This window comes from Rhinolophus ferrumequinum, chromosome 17, assembly GCF_004115265.2.
Source record: "Rhinolophus ferrumequinum isolate MPI-CBG mRhiFer1 chromosome 17, mRhiFer1_v1.p, whole genome shotgun sequence".
In the NCBI taxonomy this organism is placed as follows: Eukaryota; Metazoa; Chordata; class Mammalia; order Chiroptera; family Rhinolophidae; genus Rhinolophus; species Rhinolophus ferrumequinum.
The window spans coordinates 31,020,821-31,045,981 of NC_046300.1; the positions used below are offsets into that span (position 1 = coordinate 31,020,821).

Consider the following 25,161-nt stretch of genomic DNA (forward strand, 5'->3'; position numbering starts at 1 on the left):
GAGAATTAGTTCGTAATTTCGAACAGCTGTGTACCTCTATATTCTTCAATTAACCTTAATGCATGAGTAATATTTGTACAAAATAAAGATGCAAGGAGATATTCAAAGTAAAACTAAGTATTACATATTATGGGTATAACAATAATTTTAAACTTCTTTCATTTGATTATTTCAGAGCAAAGATGGGAAAACCCCACTGCATATGACGGCTCTCCACGGTAGATTCTCCAGATCACAAACCATTATCCAGAGTGGTAAAAAGTATTTCTGTTTGTTTTTTTTCTTAAATGTAGTTAAAACATCCACAAAATGAGTGGTATTGAGGAATTGTCATAGCAGTCTATATATTTTTAGTATTTGATGTCAGAGCTCATGGATATCAAATAATAAAAAATATAAAATGCCATTTATATGTATCTTTCATAATTTTGTTTTTCATTTATTTTTGGTTTTTTACCCATGGATTATAAGTATAATTTCTCTAGCAGTTAGTGGTGGCTTTTTAAAAATATTGCTAAAGAGAAAACGCTGCCTTTCCACAGCAGCTGGTATTCTATATTAACAAAGCTCTGTTGCAAAGCTTTTTCCCCCTTTGAATATTTTGAACTAGTGTTAGGGTTTTCATTTATTTTCTGTACTTGTATTCTTTTTCATTTGAATTAATACTAGGCAAGCTCAACCTTTAAATAAGAAGAACTTCTAGGTACATTTATTTTAAAGCACTGTTTCCCAAGCCATGTTCCAAAAAGCTGTTTGTCAGTAGTCCTCAAGATAACGGCTGTTACAGTTTTGCAAGGGGAAAATAGGAATAGGTTCATGATGAAATAATTTGTGAAGCATTGCACACAATCTTCTTGATGACGCACAAAGTATGTACATTAAGCTCTGAAAAGTCTTGCTCTAAAGAAATGTTCTTAATTTTCTTTTCATGCAGTGGTTTCCAAACTTCGTGGAATCCTTATGTATAAAATCTGTAACTCCAGTACCTAGCCCTATAAATGTATTATGAATGAAATGTAGTAAAACTGCTATATGCATTAGTTTGTGCTTGACTAGCACTTGGTCTTACTTTTCGTGTCATACAGTTGACTTGGTCTTTATATAGTCCAGTGTCTGACAGCGTGTCCTCTATTGAAGGAGCTGTAATTGACTGTGAGGATAAGAATGGAAACACCCCTTTGCACATAGCAGCGAGGTACGGCCATGAGCTGCTAATCAACACTCTTATCACAAGTGGGGCCGACACTGCGAAGTAAGTACTTACCACGGTGTTGATAGCTGTGACGGGGAAACACGAGGAAGGGAGCTTTAGTTTCCTAGGTATTTCAAGTAGAAATGTGGACTTTTGTCAATACTGTACTAATTGCTGGAGCTTTCTCCTGTTTGTGTTTATGATGTGATACAATAGAATGATACGATTTTACTTGGTAAGCCAGCATAGAGTAGTTTGATATATTTTTTTAACCCCAGGTCTTTCTAAATTATTCAGTTTTAATCAGAGCTTTTAATTGTTGTGGTCTATTTCTTTTTTTATCTAAAAGTAAATAAAAGACCTAGAAAAGTTTACATGCTGAAGACTTTTTTTTTTTATCCAGATAGTACTATCTGTAGATACTGGCCTTCAGCTACAGAGCTTAGGGATTCCTTGGTAGCTGCTGTCAAGGATCCCTGGCATCCTACTTTGGTCAGAACAGCTTGCTTGTATCTATTTTAGATGTTAAAGTTTCCATGTAAGATTTTGTTTGAAAGATGGATTCTCTTGTGTGCTTTCAGAAGTAAATACACTACTTAGCTGATGTTTATCATTCCTATGTATGTTTTTATAATTCTATTACATTTCTATATTCATTAACATGTCTTAAACCTTCTTTTAAACTTTCTATAAATAGTATGCTTCTGAACACTGTTTCTTCTTTTATACATGAAGTTGTTGGTTTAGCCATGTAAATTAAATTTGGGCTTTTTTCACATCTCCATAAGTAACCCTAATTCATTCATTTTATTAAATTTAATTATGGTATAAAGATTTCTCTGTTTATTCTCCTTATTTACAAACATGTTGCTACCAATTTTTTACTATTATTAAAATTACTGCAGTGAACATTCGTGAACATTATGCCCTGTGGTAATAATTCTCAATGGTGAAGTGGAAGGAATGGATTTTATTCTCTAGGCATATGTCTAGAGACATTTTCAGTTGTCATAATTTGGGAAGGAGGGTGTTACTGGCATTTAGTGTAGGCAGAGCCCAGGGACACTGCTGAGTATCCTACATGCACAGGATAGCCCCCCACTACCACCACCACACACATCGAAGTTCATAGTGACAATAATGTTGAAGTTGAAAAACCGTACTCTTTGAGGAAAAGTGCCTGGTAATACGTTACGCCCAACTTCAACCTTTTGCCAGTCGCTCTCCCAAGTGTTAGGTTTTGACTCATCTATCTTTTCACTTTAAGTAGTTTCTTTGTAATTTATTTAAATGATTGTATTTTTCTTGTAATGAGGATACCGTCCTATTTACTTTAGGCGTGGAATACATGGAATGTTCCCTCTTCATTTGGCAGCCTTAAGTGGTTTTTCAGATTGCTGCAGGAAACTTCTTTCTTCTGGTAAGTGGAATCTTCACAGACTGATTCTCCTTTTCTTGTTTTCCCAATCCATTCACCCCCTTTTTAATACAATTTCTTTAAACTGCTCTTCCAAAATTACATATAGGTATCTCCAAGTGTGGATAATTTATTAACCCCTCTTAGAAGATGTTGGGTTCTTTAATTTTAAGATTTGATTTTCTCTTCAACTCTGGGAAAGGTTTTATTTTTTTCCAGTGATTTCCTCCAGTTAGTGGAGAATGGGATGTGGAGTATTTCTAGAACAGCTTCTGTTCATTGAATGGTAGTCTTCATGTCTAGAAGCAAAATATCTTCATTTGCATGCTTCCTTTTTAAGAGCCACTTACAATCCTATCATATCTGCTAGGTTTGTGAAATTATTTATGTCATATCTAATTACTATTTTAAAAAACCATAATCATAGTCAGTTTGAAATAAAACAGGATCAATAGCTTTCTATAAGTATTACTGCAAAACAGTGGCCCTTATTAAATGCATAGAATTAGTAAATGTATAAGATTTAATTGATTTTAAATGATACTCTATTCCTTCGAGTGTTAAGAAAGTTGAACAGATTTTGTATATTAATATTCATGATTGCTGAAAGAATTATGGGAAAGTTTCAGTGAAAATTAACATATTGTGAGACACTCTGAGTTTTTCTTAAATGATATTTTTTAAGTGAGTTAATTCCGTTTTTAAAATGTGTGTATGTCCACAAGTATTTACATACCCATTTATCTATGAAAGAGAATTCTAAAATCCCTTATCGGCATTAGTAATAATTCACACGTAGCAAAGCACCTATAGTTGTTGTTGTTTTTTTTTTTAAAAAAAGCTTTATTAAGATATACTTCATATAGCATATAATTAACCCATTTAAAGTTTACAATTCTGTGTTTTTCAGTCTATTCTCTGAGGTGTGTAACCATCACTCCAGTCAGTTTTACCACACTTTTATTCCCCCTAAAAGAAAAGCCATTAGCAGTCAGTCTCCATTTCCTCCCTCCCCTAGTCCTAAGCAAATACTAGTCTACTTTTTATTTCTATAAATTTGCCTGCTCTAGTCAGTTCATAGAAATGGAATCACCCAAGATGTGGTCTGGTTTCTTGCACTTAGCAAAATGTTCTCAAGGGTAATCCATATTGTAACATTATCAGTACTTTATTTCTCTTTATTGCTGAATAATATTATACATTATTAATCTATTTCAATAATTTTGTACTCATTTATAATTCAGTTTTGTTTGAGATTGGGGTGTGTGACTCTTGATATTTCATGACATAACACTTTGAAGTAGCATATCTGTAGTGTTATATAAGGTGTATTATTTCCCATAGGATTTGATGTAGACACCCCAGATGACTTTGGCAGGACCTGTCTACATGCAGCTGCAGCTGGAGGGTATGTTAACAAAATTTTTACTATTTTAAGAAAAGGGTAGCTAGCTGTGGCAGTTTTTCTGTTGTCTGTGTTTCTCTTTATTAGTGCCAGGCTACCACAAAATAGAAAACAAAATATAACAGAAGTGGTTTGGGAGAAGAAAGCCAGAGTGGTAGAAATTGCTTTTTTTAATCTTCTGCCTGAGTTGTAAATTGTGAGTGGGAGAGAGAGAACAAACCTACAAAAGGAAGTATTGCTTTCTATAAGAGAAAATCATTCCTGGATAAATAAAAACATGTATTTCCTCAAACACTGGGACTGTTCTAAGTAACACTAGTATTCTTTGAGAAGATGTTTGGGGTTTTTTAATCATCATTTCAGGGGGGAAAAAATGTCAACAGCCTTTTTATGTCTTGCCCTTATTCAGGGCTAATATATAGGAAATGGAAAATTTGACGTTGAAAGATTTTAGACTAAGTTTTAAATATTACTGCTATGGAAAACTAGGCAGGTGTTTTGAATAAACAAACTTCAACTAAAACTCTTGGTCTCTGAGTCATGCTGCTAATCTAGTGCTTCGGTAACTTAGATCCTAAATTTATGATAAGCCATTGAATTCGTGATGACATATCAAAAGGACATTTGCCAGAATTTTGTCCTAATAATAATTCCTTAAAAATTACTGGTGATTTCAGAAAACAAGAGTGTTGAACCAAGACTACTTACTAGGTCAGTCTCAGTTGTAGAGATGGATTGCGTGCATGTGACTGGGTCCTCTTGTTTTTCCAAGGTCACCAGAGAACCTTCCAATTAAAAGCTAGCTTCCGTATTACTTATCTACAGAGAGAGAGAGAACAGACAATATGAATGTCTGATTGCTTGGCAGTTACAATTTTGCTTGTAACATAGTAAGTTGATGTTCAGGTTTATAAAAATTAAGTTACAGAAGCGCCCATAGTCTCCTACAATTTTAACTAGGGATACATCTAAGTAAGCAGTCATATATAGGAGAAGATAAGGGAAAGCTGACTTGGGACATTATGTTTTCAGGTTTGATTATTTTTTTAATGCATTTTCATTTAATTCAGTATTAAAAACCACTTAAATTTAAACCATTCAATTATAAGCATGTTGTTTGAACTTTATTTTAAAAATTTCTAAAAATTCTTCAGGTACTCTTTTACAGATGTAAACTTCCTTTTAAATAGTGACAATATGATTCATTTGTTATTTCTTACCAACATGCCAATATGTATATAACTTTTTAAGTTCCACAAAAGATGAATTTTAATGTTATTATTCTTCATAAAATATAAATCATGCCATTTTATTCATTTTACCCTCATTTGAAAACATGCTTTTATACTTATTTAAATACCTACTAATTTCATAATATATTACTGACAATTAAGTCTTCTATTTTTCCCTGGATAGGAATTTGGAGTGCCTAAACCTTCTGCTGAATACTGGTGCAGACTTCAACAAAAAGGACAAATTTGGAAGGTAGAGTGTGATACAGTTCTTTAAGCCTGATTAATGTTATTTACTTAATGACTTGTTTGACCTGTTTTCTGAGAATTAACTAAATATTTCAGCATCTTTTACATTGTGATCGTGATTCATTGAGATGCCCAAGTAAGTCAGTAACTTCTAAATATTCATTCTCACCCATGATCTTCTTCCACCTGGGCCCCCGCCTCAGCCCCAAGCTGGCAGCTACAACTTGACCTTACAAGCACCTCTGTATAACTCTTGATATCATTCCTCTTCCTCCTGTAATTATAGCCATGGAAACATAAAACTCCATGGTACCTTTCAGAAACAAACTAAGGAGACCTAGAACTCAGTAGTACAGTTCTCTTTTCCCCCTTCTCATTTCCTTTGTCAGAGACTACTGCCCATATTTCGTTACAGAGCACTAAAAAGATGGAGGAAATAGGATACAAATATATATGTAATTTTCCTTTCTCCTCTCCTGTAATTCCCCACATACACATGTACACATACCAAAATATCCACATACCCACCCTGAGTATGATCTGCAGGAAAGCACCTGTGAAATGACAGAGTCCCTTTGTAGTCATTCATCCAATCCTCATTCTCACGTTCAACCCCAGGTGTCATGTCTAGCAATTGTGGTAGCAGTACTTAAAGCCACCATTACCTGATAAGCTACTTACAGTAGGAATTGACCCAGATTGTGTAAAATACACAACCTTATAAGAAAGGATTGAAGGCAGTTTGAAAAACAGAGGTGGAAATATGAGCAAAATTGTATGTGTCAAGAGTTTGAGAATTGTGTATCAAAGTGTATATGATAAGAAAGGGTAGGTGTGTCAGAAGGACATGTGATTAGGCCAGTGCAGAAGTAAATAGAATTATGTATGGTGGGGAATCAGAAATGCATATAAGTAAAAACTACGGACCCCATAATTACTTTGAGGAACAGACTGCTCTCATAAGCCTGCTAATGGAAGGAACTAATGACCCACAAAATCAAAAATCACTTTGTTTGGCTTTGGAATGCAATATTTTTATAGCTAATTTGCTTTTATAATTACACTTTAATCCACCTTATATTAGTTAATTCATAGCACTTGAAGCATTCTATATTATAGATAGCAGAGACAGCTTCTGCAGCATATTCTGAGTTTGGAAGCCAGAAGGTAATTCAGGGTTAATTGTATTTTAAAAACTACTATTACTGTACTATAGCATTATCCAATAAAGGAAAATAATGTTTTACTATCATTTCATTATGTAAATGTTTTAGAAAAAAATTATACCATGAAGACTCTGGACTAAATTTTACCTTCAATTTTCTGTTTTCCTTTTTTTTAAATTTTTTAAAATAAAAGGCCATGAAATCATAGTTTTATAATCCAAAGACAGGACTCCTACATTTAGTAACATTCTGTTTCATTTCAGTATTCAGTCTTTAGAAATTAAAATAGTACTCTAACTCTTCTGAAGAGGGAACAGTCTTCAAAACTATGCAGTGTCTGCTTGAGAAATCTGATACTACTTTACAACTCTACCATATAGTTAATATAATAACTGAGCATTCTTTTTAATGCCCCTATATTTCTCTTACCTTTTATTCATCTACTGAAATATGAACAGAAGCTGCTACCTCTGTACTATGAAACATTTTTTCATCAATTCATATAATGAATTAGATAATGACGATAACAGCTACAGTGGGAATAAATTGTTTAGGATCAAATAAAACTGACTCTCAGTAAATAGTAACTAATAACTATTTGTTAGTATAGGGGAAGCTTTGTTAAAAAATAAAAGTTTCCACATTTCTAAACAGAGTAGGACGGGTGTCTGATTCACTCAAAAGACTGGAATAGTTGCTGTCTGGGAACCATGAAATCATTTAACTATGTTTCTAATTTTCCATTTTTAGGGGTTCTCTGCCATCTTACTTTTCTCCTAACTTTCTGTCCAGCCCTCCAAAAGACTTAGTTTATGGCAGAAGTCAATCTCATGTTCACCATAAATACAATGTTTGTAATTGAATGGAGTAAGAGTCAACAGTTCTCCTTTACTCCTTTTTGTCCCTAACTTTTATTTTTCTTATATCACCTTGGGCACAAAAGATCTCCACTGCACTATGCTGCTGCCAACTGCAATTACCAGTGCCTGTTTGCTCTTGTGGGATCAGGAGCAAGTGTGAATGACCTCGATGAAAGAGGGTGCACACCCCTACACTATGCGGCTACGTCAGACACAGATGGCAAGTAAGTACCGTGCGGTGAGGATGAAGGATTACTGGTCCTATAAACCAGCATCTTCCATATACATGGCTGTTTTTATTGCAAATTTAGATTTCCTTTTTGTACTTTTTGCCATTGATTATTTTTCCCTAAGTCTCTAGTGTACGAAATAAATTGGTTTCATCATTATTCCTGAGTCGTAGTTATTCCTATTTATTTCTATTCAACAACCTTTCTATTCACTGATCTGGTAGAAGAAAGATGAGCCTTATGTCATCCTCCCTGCCAAAACCACATCTTAATAACACCTCCGTGTTTTTTCCACCTGACTTCTCAGAGGCAGCAGCCTTGAGTATATCACAGGGGAAAGGGAAAGAGAAGAGATACATGGACAGTGCTCTCAGAAGATTGGGCAGAGATTGGAATATCAATATTTTTCAGAAGTAGAAAGTTCGTATTTGCAAGGAATCCTTATAAATTGGCATCTAAAAACAAAGTCTTTGAACTGGCAGAATCTGGCACGTAACTGGTAGTAAATATTGCTCAAATAAGTAAATTTAGAATAAATTCTATAATTTTAAAGCTATTTCTATAAGTAACAGTGTTATAATATGTTGGATTATTTGCTAAAATTCTAACCTTGATCTAGTAAAATATATTTCCTGTTTATAGGAATGTATCATTTTATATAATTTCATACATACCAGAATCGTTAGATACAGATAGATTTGGGGAGAAGTTAAATTATTTGAAGTGTGTTTAAAGAAAATCTGTGATAAAGAGTTTGTAAATCAGAAAATATTTTGGTAAACTTGGGTAAGTAGATTATTCTCTGATGTATACATTTTGTAAATTCAGGATTTTATTTCTAGATTGTTTTAAAATAGGTTTTACCTAAATGACTATTATCACCATTGATAGTTCTTTAACCACTATTCCCACAGACAGCTGGCTATTGGGTATCACTCAGAATGATCTACATAACTTTCAGAGAGGAGTGTCTCTCTCTCTCTCTCTCTCTTTCTCTCTCTCTCTCTTCCCCCCACATCCCCCGCCCCATGGTCCATCTGCCTTTTGACAGTTACATTAAACCTGAATTCTTACGGAAAAACAAAAGAATAACAATGTTCAGCCCATGCTCTGGGATTTATGGTTTTGTTTTAAGCCAATCTAATTTTTCTGTAGAAGTGTACTAGTACTAAAGTGAATTAAATGGTCGGTTTTCTCACCTAATATAAACTGTTTTAAACAATAGGCTAGTGATATTATTTAAACACTTAATTCTCAGTATCTACACCAAGCTGCCTGACATACTAGGAATGACATGCGTTTTGAGATCCGAAAGACCCAGTTTAAATCTGGGGTCTCCATATTGTATACCTCTTGGAGCCTGAGCAAGTAATTGCTAAGCGAAAAGCTTCTTTATCTGTAAAATGAGAATGAAACCTACTTCTTAGAATTGTGAGAAAAACTAAATGAGATTGCATGTATAAAAGAGTCTAGCACTGTTTCTTGGAGCCTCTGTTTCTTATCTTTAAAGTATCAGAATCCCAGTGGTCCTGTCTAATGCCATCATTTATTGACTCAGTGATTTATTTCCTGGAAACCTTCTGGAAGCTATAAGCCCCAGTAATCATTTTAGGATAGCAGAGCCATCCTTTCAATAAGAGATTGTTTTGGAGGCTTAAATAACAGCAGTAAAGCATTGATTTATTTTTCTAAATTCCAAGGATTTAATTCTCAGGAATAGGTTGGATAGTAATAAGAGGATCTGACGTAATTAATTCATACTTTGCCAAAGTAAGAATGAAATATTTTCTAAAAGAAGAAACAAATTCTACATGGCTATGAATTGCTATTATTCAGTAATGTGTGTGTGTATTGGTTTATCTTTTTCATGATTGTTTACTAATCTGTCAGCATCCCAAGGGACAGTTGTTTATATTTTGGAATATGTTCCTCACATTCAAATCAAAGTTAAAGACCTGGTATATGCCTTTCTGTAGTCTTTTCTATATTCATATAATTTTTGTAATTGTGTTTATGATATATTTCACTGAAATCGACTTTTATGGTAATAGTTGGTGTTTTTCACAAAAATGGGATCATATTTTGACTTCTAATAGCATCATTTATTTTTGTCTGTTTTGAACTTCATATAAATGGAATCATAGTTTTTTTTGTATAGAAGTCTTATAATCCTTTGGTTTGTTCCTAATTATTTGATATTCTTATTGCCAAAATAAATTATCTTTAAATTTCTGTTTGTTGTGATATAGAGAAATACATTTGACTTTTGTATAGGACTTTATTATATTCAGCAGTCTTATTAAACTAATTTTGTCTATGTATGTAAGATGACATTTGTCTATGTACGTAAGACGATACTGGCTCTGCCACTTGTAGGACCTTGGGCAAGTTACTTAACCTCTCTGTGCCCATTTCTTTGTGTGTGTGAAATGGGGATAATAGTCTGATCTAACTCATATGGCCTATGAGGTATAGAATATCTGAATTGTTTAGAATAGTACCTGACATATTGTAATCTTCTTGTAACAATTAAGGTTTTTACTCTATGGCTTTTTTTTTTTTTTTTTGGTGGGAACAGACACTATTGTACGTCATGATGAGGGAGAGTAGAGAAAGGAGGGCCTCTGGTGACAATGCCACATCCCCTGACCTTGGCTGAGTAGTCCTTACCCATTTTACCCAAGGGACACGTGGATTTGACTCCATCTGAACTTGCACCAAAACTCAAAGTGTTAAAAGTTCATGGGTGGTGGAAGAGTAGGAGAAATTGAAATAGTTTGAAATGCACTCTGATTTAAATGATGTGCTTCATTGGAATGAGAATACCTACTTTGTCTAATATATTAAATGAAGATAACAATATATATTAATAGTAAATACAGTTTATTACTTAGCTATTTAACCATAAATATTCCTCTAGATTTTGCATACATAGTTTATTTTAGGGGAAGGAGAGAGATGGTAGAAAATCTTCATTTGTTAATTTTCTGAGTTTTAAAAAATGAGCATGTGGTTACTTACAATCAGGAAATAATTAGAATAGACTCTCTCCCCTCTACTTATTTGCAAATTAAAAGTGAGCTCTGGATTTTCAAGATGAGTAATTTTGTGGTTCAGTATTTTGTAAGTACCCAGGTTAAAGTATCACTCTTAAATCATTAACCCCTGTTGTAAAGCAGTTGGTAGCAGGGAAAGAACACTGGATGAAGAGAAGACCTGAGGTCTAGTCCTTGCTTGGCCATATTCTAATCAAAAGATTTGGAACAAGTCACTTAATTTTTCTGAGTGTCAGTAATTTTTTCGTTTGTTACTAATAATGCTTATCTCACAAACTAGTTATGAAAATTCGTGTTACTTAACAGAATCTAAAAGGCATGCCAGTTAGAAGGAGTTTTATCACTGTAAATCAATTCTTTGTGTTGTTACAGACCAATCATCTGAGTAATGGGAATGTAAAAATTAAATGTGATTTGATAAAAACTACTGCTGTTGAATAGTTAAATTATTTCAAACCATTTGATGCTGTCTACTTGAGCTGTCTGTGTACATAGAGCTGTCTACTGTACATAATGCTTTGAGACATGCTCTCCTACTTTAGAAAGTAAACATGAACTGGCCTACTTGTTTTGCTTTCCTTAAATAAATCTTTCAGTACTCATATATCAGCAAGTTATCTTAAAATAGTTCCACTGATAGAGTCTGTCTTGTGTTCAGGTCTCAGTAAGGAGAACTATTCCTGTTTTGTCACTCACATCTGGAGAACTTGATTAAAGATAAAAAGATATGCTGTTGAGTGAAATATTCATGCCTATAAAGCAGTGAGACTGTCCTCCAACCCAACGGGGCTTTTCTCCATCCTAGGGAGCCCTGACTTCTGAGTTGGGCTCCTAGGAAGGCTGTATGCAAACCGAGCTTCTACCCTGCCTGCAAGCTTCTTCAGGTGCCCTCAGAGCTAGTTCATGAACACCAAAAACACCAGTCTTGTTACTTCAGAGTCACATTTGTGTGGTTGTTGTTTTTTTATCATAGTGATACCCAGTTCACCGTGTTTGTCTAATAATTTTAGCTGTACATAAGTATCAAAATCCCTCTTAATTGGGTGAACACTTACTACCATTAAGGATATTGTAATAAATACAGATTCTGTAAGTAATTCTTAAAAGATCTAAAGGAGTTTAAGCAATTCAACATTAAAGAAATTTTGCATTGAAAAAAGTGGTTGAGTTACTGAAAAGCAATTGTTGCTTCAGAATTCCTTTTTGTTTTTATATGACTTCAGTGTGTTTTTGGAAGCTTGAATTTTTACCAAGAAGTATTTGGTTATAGAGTTTTTTTCCCCTAGTAGTAGAATTAATATTTAGTTAGGCATATTGCAATATTAAACAAATTATCACTGAATAATTATGGGCTTGTGATTTGAGCATTAATAGAATTTAGATTATTTAGTTGGATTCCTACCCTGATCTATCAAATGAATAAATAGAGCCCATTTCACTATAAAAATAAAATAATAAAAAGATCACTGGTATCAAACTAGCTCTAGAGACAAATCTGTTAATTTCTAATTTAGTAGTCTTTTTTTTTTTGGCTACAGTAACAAAATTTACTAAAATTATAACAACTTGTGAACCTTATAGTACCTTTTAAAATTACTTTTCTCATATTTTAATATTAGGTTGGTGCAAAAGTAATTGCTGTTTAAAAGGTTAAAAATAATTGCAAAACCCGCAATTACTTTTGCACCAACCTAATAGAATAGGAATAAAGTATTTCTCCCATGGGAAGGTCTTTCTTGTTACCTACATACTGTCACTTTTACACTATTTACATACTATTCCCAGTCCTCTAATTCAAGAGGACTGAATTCTGACCTTGGTTTTGTGAGATTTTTTTGCATCCTTTTTTGAGCTTTCTAATGAGATATATTCACTATGGGTTCCAGATAGATGAGCAGTAATATTTGCCAACCTGGGACGCTCACCACCACTAAGATTTAATCCTGTCAAACATTGTTTGAGTGGAGTAGGTGGTTCCATAGATAGTGACTATAAAAAACAGCCCTCAGGTATGCTAAGCTTGCTGACAGACTTTGGAGGTATTCACTTTCTTTGCATGAAGATGCTCAACATTTTGTTTGTATTTTTATGATACAGTCAATGTCATTTAAATAACTATGTAGTATAGGTATATTCATGATTTTACATTACTCAGCTGTAAGAAAAACGGTCAGGTTTTATTTCCAGTCTCTCTTTGTCACTGGTTAATATGCAAGACTTAGAATTTTGAATATGTTGTTACTGTATACAGGTGCCTGGAATACTTACTAAGAAATGATGCGAATCCAGGGATCCGAGACAAGCAAGGCTACAATGCGGTACATTACTCCGCTGCCTATGGTCACCGTCTGTGTCTTCAGCTGGTAAGATTCTGGAATGGTTGTGAAAGGAACATAGGCGTATACTCTAATCATTTAATCATTTTTAGAATCCATATACCTCTCAAATTCCTATTTGCCTCCGTAAGATATCTCTCATTCTTTTTTCTTTTCAAAAAGGAAGGAAAAAATTAAATTTCTGGATAGGGCTACTGAATGTACTTTCCTTATATTACTCCATATCTATGTAGCATTTACTTCCCCTACCCCTTTAAATAAATGTTTTCCAGAAATTTCTAAAGAAATATAACCATGTCTTACGTGAGAAACTAATGTTCCTGTAAGAGGAAGTTTACCCCAGTATATTTAGGGAATTCTGAAAGGCCCATTCTTCTAGCAGTCCCTCCTGATAAGGGAGACTCTACTTCTGCAAATGAACTTTTTATTTCAACTATGGTCTCATTCTTAAATACATAAACCATTCACCCAATTTTGCCAAAACAGAGGGAAAGTGAGGACAAATTATTAGGTTGGTGTGAAAGTAATTGTTGTTTTTGCAATTATTTTTAACCTTTTAAACTGCAGTTACTTTCACACCAACCTAATAAAAGATTCTCAAGTGTGTAACTGATGCTTCAAGTGAAAGGTTTTTTTATTTAGACTCACCTTATAAATTATACATATTACACGCTGCCTCCCTTCAAGGGGAAATAAAATTCAAGGAAAGTGGATGTAAAAGGAAAAAAAGGAGGTTGACATATTTAATATAGCATTTAGACCCCTGCTACAGAAATATATTTCCTTAGGTTATTATGGTATCTTTAAAATCTCAGACTTATGTGTGTAGAGTTGTGGTCTATTACATTGTACAATTGTTTATGTAAAAGACTTAATTTTGGAGGCAAAGGAAGCACACAGGTTCAGAATGGAATTTAACAAAGCCCTATGTAAATAGAGACATGTAGTTGACATTTATCTCTTTTATATATATGAATACTTCCTAAACTAAATATTTGAATTTTAAATTTTATTTCAGATTGCAAGTGAAACTCCTTTAGATGTTGTAAGTATTCGTCAGTTTACCCGCTACTGTTCAGACAATTATAATTACTTACTTGCTTTCACTAGAGCTGAAGCCTGTTTTCCACATTCCTTGGAACAAAGATAGTGACAGGCGGAGGGGGAGGGGAGGTTTGTTCTTGGTAGTAATTATATAGCATTTCCCTCAAGCTTTTAGTTTATAGCCCTCCCTTGAAACTCTTCGTCTGTGGTCTTGACCACACTGTCAGAATGATCTGTTCTATAAGCTTGCTGAGTTTAGTTTTCATAATATAAGGGTCTGACATTTTTAAATTCATATTCAAGTATCAGTGTATACTCTAAAATGGATTTTAACTTGAGGGGAATGGAGCAGGAATGACTGCTATACTATATCTTAAAGTATCATTTCTGACATTTAAAATGCTTTTCTTTCTCAGTTAATGGAAACCTCCGGAACAGACATGCTGAGTGATTCAGACAATAGAGCAACAATAAGCCCTTTGCACTTGGCTGTGAGTACTGTCTTCACGGCCAACTTGATGGCTGGCTTACTGGAAATATATCTATTTGTGTTGCTTCAAACTAGTACCCAGAACTTTTGGTCCATGTCATGATGGTCATGGAATTAAAATTTTTAGAATTTTCGTACTTCAGAGAATTCTTGAATGCACTTTTACGTTTTGTTTTGTTTTGTTTTTTTAAAAAAGTATTCTTTGGGCTTCCCCCAAGGCCTACTCTAAGGGAGAGAAGATACCTGTGATGTGAATTTAAAAATGCACTGCCATTTAAGAAAGGACAAAGAAAACAAAAATTTTAAATAAATTTTAAAAATGCACTGCCATAGTGGAACGGCTTCTAACTTGCCAAGCACATGGTATAAGAACTATAATTTCTGTGTTACTTCTACAGCTTTTGGCTTACTTTGAGATCTTGGGGCGCTAACTAGATGTGTGTTCACTGGTCCTTCGCTTGCTCGTGTTCTAGGACTTGGCTACATGATCTGTTGGTGTCCCTTCTAGCTTAAGGTGCCTCTGAATTTTCCCCCTTGATGTCAGTCACTAAGAGGATAAAATTAGGAGAGACTGTGATGATTCTTTAAATCAAATATAGGAATACATTTACCTTAGAAAATTTCAGGCAGAAATTTTCTGTGCTGAAGGAAGAATTTATTTTTGAAACAAAGCATGTGACACTTGGGGGGAGGGACAGTTTTGAGATGCAGGAGACTTGGATACTGTCACTAGCAATTTGTGTGACCTGATTCTAAGTGCAGTAAAATGCTTATATGGGTATATACTGACGTTAGTGTAGGTCACTACAAGTTCAGTGACCATTTAGTTTTTTCTTCTCACATATGCTATTATTTTTTATCTTAATGTCCTCCTTGCATATTTTTTCAGCACTGACACATGTACATTGACTTTTCTGCTTTGTGTTTCTGTCTCTTTATCCCCACTAGCACTTCCTACCGTGTTCTAAATAACTAAGAAGGCATGCTGAAGCTTCCTGCTTCCTTGCCCTTTGCGTCTTTGGAAATGCTATCTACTCTCCCAGACTTGCATAGTAAATAAGTCATCCAAAAGGACAAAGCCAGCATGGAGAAAATAGCCATTTTACTACTGGTGGCAAGAAATGAAGTCTGAGCAGATGGATAGGCAATTTTCACATCATCATCATTCTTAAAATAATAGCACTGTCCTTTCTTGAGCACTTCCTAGGTGCCAGACTAAGCACTTTGCCAAGTTTTGGAATATGTTATCTCAAAAACTACAGTTTTGTTTTTTCTTTTTACTAGTTTTTACTTTGTGGCTATTGTGACTAGTGCTGCTGTGATATGGGTGGGCTGAATAGTGTTTTTAAGCTGAAATGGAAACAATTTTGTAATGTAGTTATTAGGTTCAATGAAATACAACTATACCTCCACTTATGCATTTTGTATCTATTTGTAGGAAGTTTTCAGAAATTAGCTGAAGTGATATTTTTTTGTTTCCAAGCTCTTCCAATCCAGGACAATTTGATGCAGTGAAAACACACTGATTTGAGGCTTAGGGAAACTGATCTTGGTTCCTGTCTTGCACATACTAGGCATACAAGTTCCTCGTCTCAGTCCTATACAAGGACTTCATGAGGGGAAGACCGCTGTGGCAAATCATCATGGCTCCCAGTCATCCTTATTTTTTCCCTTCTTTTTATACTATCTTCTGTGTATACTGTGTTTCTCAAAGTTCGTTCTTTTAGTAGCGTAATTTCACTGACCTGGTATTAAGGAACACGGTTAGATGTGATCCTAGGACAGTAGAGTTCAGTGATCTCTAGTCACTTTAATCTTTGAAGTAGTCAAGCTTGTAGGTAGTCAGAAACATCAAAAAGATCAGTAAGGCTTAGAGCACTTTACTTCTTGCTGGTACTTGGACATTTTCCCACAAGATTTGGCTTTCCAGCCCTTTGATGCAGTGGGGGGCCCTTTCCTAGCTAAGTATCTTTTTTTCAAATTAGGACCAGGTGAGATTTAGCTCAAGTGTGGTAGAATTTTACATTTTTCAATTCCCAATGAAAAGTTCACATGTGATCACTTACCAGCCTGCTAAACTATAGGTCTGAATGGTTATCAGAAAATGACTTGTGAAAGTCCCTTAGCTACAAATGAATGAACTAGAGAAAACGTCCTTTGTTGCCAGAACTATATCTTGTTATTGCTTTATATCCTGTTCAGCATCTAGTCCAACGAGAATAATAGATGTTCAGTTGGCATGTTTATTTTTTAAATGAATTATCTGGAAGGCTTTTTTATCAAACTATGTAAAGAAGGAGGCTTTAGTCTGACAAATCTTTAAATCTTCTTGCTCTGTTGTACAACTAGGACAGTGCCTGGCACGTGGCAGTTATTCAAGCAAGGCTTAGTCTAAATATTTTTGTGCTAAAAGAAGTGTTTACTTTTGAGATACGGCATATTACAGGGAATTTGAGAAATCGAAAGACTCAGGTACTAGCTTAACTTCAGTTGCTGGCTGTCTCTATAATTTAAGTAATTTTATCAGGAGTAAAGGAGAGTACTGAACTGTGATTAAAAACACAGGCTTTGGAATCATAGACTTAGAGCCAAAGTTTTAATTGAATCCATGTCATACATCCATTGAATGTCTGCCATGAACTAGTCGTGATATACTCATGAAAAGGTCACATGTCATTTGAATTTTTGTTATTTACAGAATACCCATTCCTTAACACCGTAGTCAACTACTTGATTATCTTAAAAATTTGTAGGTAACAGTCTGAATTCTCCATACAGAAATTTTGGATTATCTCAAATATAACAACGTGAAGACAAATTTGCTTAATTCCTTTATGTTTCCTAAGGTATCTGAGAAGTCAGTCTAAATATGTATTTTTTAACTTATATTTTTATTTATCCCTAGGCCTATCATGGTCACCATCAAGCACTGGAAGTGTTAGTACAGTCTTTGTTAGATCTTGATGTAAGAAATAGTAGTGGAAGAACACCCTTAGATCTTGCAGCATTCAAGGGCCATGTTGAATGTGTGGATGTACTTATTAATCAGGGAGCCTCAATCTTAGTAAAAGATTACATTTTGAAGAGAACTCCTATACATGCGGCAGGTATGTCAAATAATATGCATGATTTTATTTACCACTTTCTACCTAATACTCTTTTCTTTTTCAATTTATTTTGTTTTTCAGTTTGATGTTTCTGCTTTGTCTTTCTGCTCTTTTCTCCCCATTAGTACTTCCTACCATGTTCTAAATGGTGAAATCATTATCTACCTTAGAAACTGGATTTATGTAGGTCTGACTTCTGAAGTACTTTATCAGTAAAACAGTGCAATATTTTTTATTTCTTTGTGATGGGAATTTTTTTAGACAAGTGTGTGCTTTCGTTTAATTAATGAACATTTTCACTTACTGTACTAGGGTACTGTATTAAACATTTTTTAAACAGCAGTTATAAAGCATCGACTTTATGCAAGAACTACATGATTTTATTTTTTTTTTAAGGATTTCTTTTTTTTCCCCTCCTTCCACCTCCCCGCCCCACACCAGTTCAAGCCGTTGTTTCTCAGTCTAGTTGTGTAGGACACAGCTCCCTGGCCCATGCTGGTATTATGAGCCTTGTGCTCCCCCCGACTGAGGCAGTCGGTCTCCAACCGTTGGTTGGCCGCTCACAGCAGCTCTCACCGGCTGCCAGCCACTCGCACTGGCTGCTCGCCGCTCATGGAAGCACCACACGGCAGCATACGGCAACTCACGCTGGCCCACGGCAACTCATGCCAACCTCAGGCTGCTCACGGCTGCCCAGCTCCGGGGAGAGCTGTTGTTCACAATCTTAGCTCTAGAGGGTGCAGCTCACTGGCCCATGTGGGAATTGAACCAGTGACCTCAGCATTAGGAGCACAGCACTCCAACCACCTGAGCCACCAGGACAGCCCCCATATGATTTCATGATGTTGCGGATGTGTGAAAGTATAAAAGCACGTAACCATGTCATTGTGATGACTTGGTGCCCCGTGTATACCCAGCAGATGCAGATTCACAGCTCTCTGCATGAATCACTGCAAGGCAGTATTCACTTTAAATAACCAAGACCGGTACACTGGCAGAAGCCTTAGCCAAGTATTTTTCTCATCCCTAGTATGCCCCCTTTGTATGAGTAGATTCATTTCACTTAATCTGGTTTTTTTTATAGAGTGATCCTTAAGGACACCTTTGAATATAGGTCTTGGACTTTGCTTCTAGTTCTTTGGGAAGCTTGCATTTTAGAAGACTGTAGGTAACACCACTGCTGCTCCAGAGCAGCCTTTCAGAAACAATCAGATATTCAAGCAGGGCTCAAAGACCATTTTAATAATGGATTAAAACTCCTAATAATTATATGAATATAAACTGCTATCTGATAAGAATAAGAGGTCAAAATACTATCATTTTCTGTTCTAAAAAGAGTGAGGTTATATATCATTCTGCAACTTGAAACTGTTTAAGTACAGATCATTTGCAGAGTTAATTTTAAAGTTCTCGTGGAGTGTTTGCACTCTTAAATAAATGTTGAACCAAGACACTAGCCAGTCCTTCAGAAGGAGCTAACCAGTGCCATATACTCTATAAGTCTTAGCCACTTAAAGAGCTACAGGTTATTGTTAACGCCTACCTAGTCAGTAAATGCAGCCGTGGCTCTCTAGATGCCTTCCAAATTTGGAGGTCTGCCAGGGAGCATCTGACTCATAAGGCATTTAAAGGACACTGAGATTTTTTTTCTGGAAGTGAATTGAAATTATAGTACACAACTGAAAAGTGGCTTAAGTCACATTAAGTGTCCAGAGATGGAGGCAGTTTCAGGGGTGGTTGATTCTGCAGTGGTGTCAGCACTCTGAAAAATGCTGGATTCCCTTGCCTTTGCGCTCCTGTTGTAGAATGGCTGCTGCTGCTGCTTTACAGTATCACATTTAAAAGCAGGAAAGAGGGAAGACTCTTCATCATCCAGGGATACAAATATTTCCCAGAAGCCCTCCAGACTTGTTAACATCTCAGTGGTCAAAACTGGGCCAGGGCTCATCTTGAGGCCAGTCACTGGCAAAGGAGAATGGAGTTGTTGTGGTTGACATCGTCTAATCATGATTTCATCCCTTGGCTGGAGGCAGGCCACGTTCCCTGACCACGTTGCCACCACAAGAGAGCTCAATAAAATGAGCAATTTATTAGGGCAGATGATGAGGCATGGCTATGGCGGTGATTTACCACGAATTGATATCTATTTGGTTTAGTCAATAAGGGCAATACAAACCTTTTTTGTGTCTATAGATATTTTTCTTTCTTGCCTATTAAATTCAATGAAACGGTCCCAAAATTATATCTAGAAAATGTACTCTAAGATGGCCATTTTCTATTTTGTTATATATGTTACTAAAATTTTTCACTATCACTTTCCAGCAACAAATGGTCATTCAGAATGCTTACGACTACTGATAGGAAACGCAGAACCACAGAATGCCGTAGATATTCAAGATGGAAATGGACAGTAAGTTTTAATAATTTTAAAATTATTTTCAGGATGTTTGTTCATCTTTATACTTTTGTCCATATTTTATTAAGTCTATCATATTGCATAACTGAGTAACAGATACAGTTTTTTAATTTAAGTATACTTTAATGCTGCATCATAGAAAGGCATGTTTAGAAAACAGGCCAGCACACTGTGGAATGCTTTTTCACGGAGTGGAGTCCCAAGTGGTAACATTGAGCCTGTTCTGCTGTTGCTCAGGACTCCTCTGATGCTGTCTGTTCTCAACGGGCACACAGACTGTGTTTACTTGCTGCTGAACAAAGGAGCAAATGTAGATGCCAAAGATAAATGGGGAAGGACAGCACTGCACAGAGGGGTAAGCGTTTCCTTTCAAGAAGTTCTTAAAACCTCATTTTACCTAAAACAGTTAGGCTGTGTTTATTTTCCTTCATTAAATTTTCACCAAATAATCTTTGCCCTTTCTTTCAGTATCTTAGTTTTTGAATGCTAATTTTAAACAACTACAGAGCATAACTTAATCCAAAGAACAACAATATTGAGGGATATTTTTGAACCCTAAAACCTTGAGTAATGTGAACTTTAATTTTTTAGGTTATCAGAACTGTTTTCTTAAACATTTTTGTCTCAACCTTTTCACCTTTGAGATGTCATTTTCATTGAATCATAAGTTCCTCTATTCCTATTTTTCATACAACTTATATTTTGACAAAGTTGCTGCTTTAACTGAATCTTTAAGTCACTTCCAATAAAAATACTGAATTACTCAAAAAAATGGTAAGTGCCTTGTTTGACAAAAGGATATGGGGAATGTGGGCTTAAAAATTTTGAATTAGCTATATTTTGGTTATGTAGTGTCCAACATAATAGATTCACCTACATGCAAATAATGTTTCTTTCAGGCAGTTACAGGCCATGAAGAATGTGTAGATGCATTACTTCAGCATGGTGCTAAGTGCTTATTTCGGGATAGCAGGGGCCGGACACCTATACACTTGTCAGCTGCCTGTGGACACATTGGTGTTCTTGGAGCCCTTTTGCAGTCAGCAGCATCTGTGGACGCCAGTCCAGCCATAGCAGACAATCATGGATATACAGCACTTCACTGGGCTTGCTACAACGGTTGAGTATACAGATACAATCTTACATTAAATGCCTATTATGTACCAAGCAGACACAACTAACTGTAACACACTGTGATATTCATGAGAAGGATATATTTATAAGGCAAACTTAAAGTTTAAAATTAGTAGGAAGCCTGGGAATAATCTACTATGTGGTCCTAGCTTACTCCTGTTCCTCGTCATGCTAAAGCCAGGACACTGGTTCTTAAAGATGTTTTGGATAAGCGATCACTAAGTTTGAAATGTTTCTTAGACCTTGCTTCAGCAAGTATTTCACATTTTAAGATACTTTTATAATATTATTTCTAATGTCTTTTATATAGTATGTTTGTATTTTGATTATGTTCTTTTACTTTCTAAATGCAGTTTTAGGGGAGGAAATGACAAAGGTAGGAGAAACAATGAAAAGGCATCGCATTCTATAGACAAATCTACATGTTTTCTGAGCACATTGCAAAGATAAGATCTTTATATCAATAATAATATTTGTTCTTATCATTTTAAGGGAGTAAAATCCTAGCAGACTGTAGAAGTATAAACTTCAGGAACTTAGAAGTTTTCATGGTTAAGTTAACTTTGCTGCATGATTAGAACAGACTTACTTTGAGCTTCCCAGAGGCTCACAGTCACAGTTATTCTTTTTGCAGGTAGGTTCTTAAGGTTCTCAGAAAAGTATAAAGCTATTTTTAAGGTATTGATGTTTCAAATTGAGTTTGGCTTATGAGTTTCACTATTTAAAATAATTAAAGTACTGAAGTATATTGAGAGGTATTTTTTTCCTTGTGTAAGGCCATAGATTTGATCATTTTTGAAAACACTCAGGTATATTATGTATATACAGTATAAACTTCATTCCTGTCAAAGTTTGGGCTTAGGGTTTTTCAGTAGGAACATGAGAGGTTTTTTATTTGTTTTGAATTTCAGGATAGCATTTAGATTAAGGTCAGCTGTGATAGTATGTCTTCAAAATTAGTCACAATTCTACCAAGTCTCTCTCAAAATAGAGAAAATATAAATTTTCTCTTTATATAAACATCCACTTGCTTAAAAATATAAGTATAGTATCTGTTCTAAACTTCAGCTGACTACTTTACCAGAACTTGAGGTTTCTGTCTTTCTGTAATATACTGTTTTATTGTTGTTCATTGTCAAGAGCCATTTTGACAAATAAAGTTGATTTATGATGAAAGAGGAAAAATCTGAATCTTGTAAAATTATAGTTTAATTGTTTCCATATGTATTTTCTAGATACAATATTTTGATTTTCATGTTACTTCTTGTGTGAGAGTTATATTCTTTTGCTGTGGGAAAGTTTTGGTCTCTTCCCGAGGATTGTCCTGTGATTACTATTAGTCATCCTTCAATTCTGAGTACTGATAGCACCATAAAAAACTTGAATAGTTTATTGCTAATTCAAAAGCTTAGTTCAGTTAGTTTCATTTTTTACTACCTCAGATCCTTAGCCAGAAGTCGGAACAGTCTTGAAAACTATAAAACCTTTGGCTTTCAACTTCTCTTTTTCCCTTTTCAGCGCACTGAAGTTGGTATTTAGTGAGTATAGTGACGTGGCCAAAGATTAGTCCTAAATCAAAGAAGATGCTATATTTTGCCATTAAATTTGATTTGTTTTTATAATGTAGCTTGACGTTTTACAATTATAAGGAAAACCAAAAACACGTAATATAGTGGGAAAAAATCCACATGTGAATTTTGTTTAAGAAGTCAGTGAGATAGAACTATTTTGCAGTAGACTTTTATTGCTTGAATTTTTTTTTTTAATATACTAGTGAGAGAATTACCCATTGGAAGAATCACACAGTAAGACATTTTCCTCAGTTTGAGAATTTAGGAGTAACTGTACTGCTGTAACTGTCCTTTGCAGAGTTGGTATCTGTTATAACATTTCTTATCAGGTCTTTATGCAGAACGTGATTTCCCTAAAGTGAGTTTCCAGTCCCTTACTACTGAATTTAGACTCTGTAAGCATGTTATGTACAAGAGAGAAAATTTTGCATGAACTACATGCCTGGTTGCCATTTAAAGATCATAACAGATGTGTCTAATTTCCAGACTAACAAAATTGTGATGATTCTGAATTGAGCTGGAAGGCATTAGATGTGTGTTTGCTATATGCAATAAGAAACTATACAGACAGTCTAAAATTAATACTATATTTATAGCCAAGAGCCTATTTTATAATTTGGCATTCTGAGAGTAGACTATGTGAGATGGTTTTACTTTGACTAGTAATTAGTGTACAGCTGAAAAGAAAATTGGAAGCCCTCCAACAGAACAGAAAATAACCTCTCAAAATTAAAATAGAATGATAGCAAAGTTTTAGAAAAGAACTGGTTATACATTCTAAACTTTAGAGTTCGGATTTTCAGTTTATCTAGTCATTCAGTCACAGAAGTTAAGAGTACTTACATTATCTCATAACAAATTATCAATTTTTATGAAGCTCTACACATCCTCAATATATCCCTCTGAAACATGAAGAGACCAGTTTTATCATTCTTTCATAAACTAGGACACAGGTTATTAGTTTTCAGCTTCGATATGACCCAATAATGAATGCTGGAAGTAATCAAGAGCCCTAGGACTCCCTTTTTGCAGTCTGCAATTACTCAGTGATTCTCAAACTTTTTGGTCTCAGGACCTAGGGGTTTATCCCTGCTAATATTTTCTATATTCGAAATTAGAAGTGAGAATTTTAAGGATATTTAGTAATTTAGTTTAAAGTACTAATCCATTACATGTTAATAAGAATAACATATTTATAGAAGGATAGCTACTTTCCAAAAGAAAAATAATATTAGTGAGGAGTGTGGCAAATTTCTTTAATGGCTAGTTTAAGGAAAGACTAGTTTTATGATATCATCCCAGACTTACCCAGACCACATCTTGAGAACTACTATACCAGGAAAATAAGAGACTCTAAAGTCAGTACTAGACAATTTTCTGGGTTATTTTTTTTTTAGGACTTTATTGGGGAACAGTGTGTACTTCCAGGACTTTTTTTTCCAAGTCAAGTTTTTGTCCTTTCAATCTTATTTGTGGAGGGTGCCATTCAGCTTCAAGTTGTTGTCCTTTTCAGTCTTAGTTGTGGAGGACGCAGCTCAGCTCCCAGTCCAGTTGCCGTTGCTAGTGGCAGGGGGTGCAGTCCACCATCCCTTACAGGATTCGAGGAATTGAACTGGCAACCTTGTGGTTGAGAGCCCACTGGCCCATGTGGGAATGGAACCGGCAGCCTTTAGAGTTAGGAGCATGGAGCTCTAACCACCTGAGCCACCGGGCCAGCCCCCTCCAGGGTTACTTTTTGGGTAATGATTTAACATTAGAAGAGAGAGAATTACAGTAAGGTTTTTCAACCTCAACACTCTTGACATTTTGGGCCACGTAATTCTATGTTGTCAGGGACTGTTTAAGCGGCATCCCTGGCTTCTACCCACTAGATGCCAGTAGCACCACCCCATCCCATCCCCAGTGTGATAAGCAAAAATGTCTCCAAACATGGCCAGATCTCTTCTGAGGGGCAAAATTGCTCCAGTTGAGAACCACTAGATTAGAAAAATAACTGACAAAAGATGGAACACAATTAAAGTTTTCCTAAAACTTTCTTTTCCTGCTAAAAACGATTATAGGCTAAAGATTAAGTTGAGCTATTAGTTGAGTAATTTTTTAAAAAAAGGAATATAGCATTACTTTTTTAGCCAGATATTAAGCCAAGGAACTAAAAAGGCTATGTAAGAATCTAATTTATTTCTAAAGCAGATCCCAAATGACTAATGAAATAAAAGAAGCAACATTTCATTTGCAGCAACCAGTACAGCAATTGGG

At 35.1% G+C, this 25,161-nt stretch overlaps 1 protein-coding gene across 10 annotated transcripts in view; it reads left to right on the forward strand.

Moving 5' to 3' along the window:
• The window catches only part of ANKRD28 (ankyrin repeat domain 28), a 151,600-nt gene that overhangs the window by 113,340 nt on the left and 13,099 nt on the right, over positions 1-25,161 (forward strand). For all 10 annotated transcript variants that reach the window (XR_004425433.1, XM_033131798.1, XM_033131800.1 and 7 more), the window contains 13 exons: positions 176-254; positions 1,138-1,252; positions 2,530-2,612; positions 3,954-4,017; positions 5,431-5,499; positions 7,605-7,745; positions 13,059-13,170; positions 14,162-14,188; positions 14,604-14,678; positions 17,583-17,784; positions 20,107-20,194; positions 20,438-20,555; positions 21,100-21,319. Coding sequence is in view for 9 of the 10 variants with exons in the window: in XM_033131798.1 (XP_032987689.1) it covers positions 176-254; positions 1,138-1,252; positions 2,530-2,612; positions 3,954-4,017; positions 5,431-5,499; positions 7,605-7,745; positions 13,059-13,170; positions 14,162-14,188; positions 14,604-14,678; positions 17,583-17,784; positions 20,107-20,194; positions 20,438-20,555; positions 21,100-21,319 (1,393 nt within the window). In the remaining variant the exon portion in view is untranslated. The remainder of the gene's footprint in view (positions 1-175; positions 255-1,137; positions 1,253-2,529; positions 2,613-3,953; positions 4,018-5,430; positions 5,500-7,604; positions 7,746-13,058; positions 13,171-14,161; positions 14,189-14,603; positions 14,679-17,582; positions 17,785-20,106; positions 20,195-20,437; positions 20,556-21,099; positions 21,320-25,161) is intronic.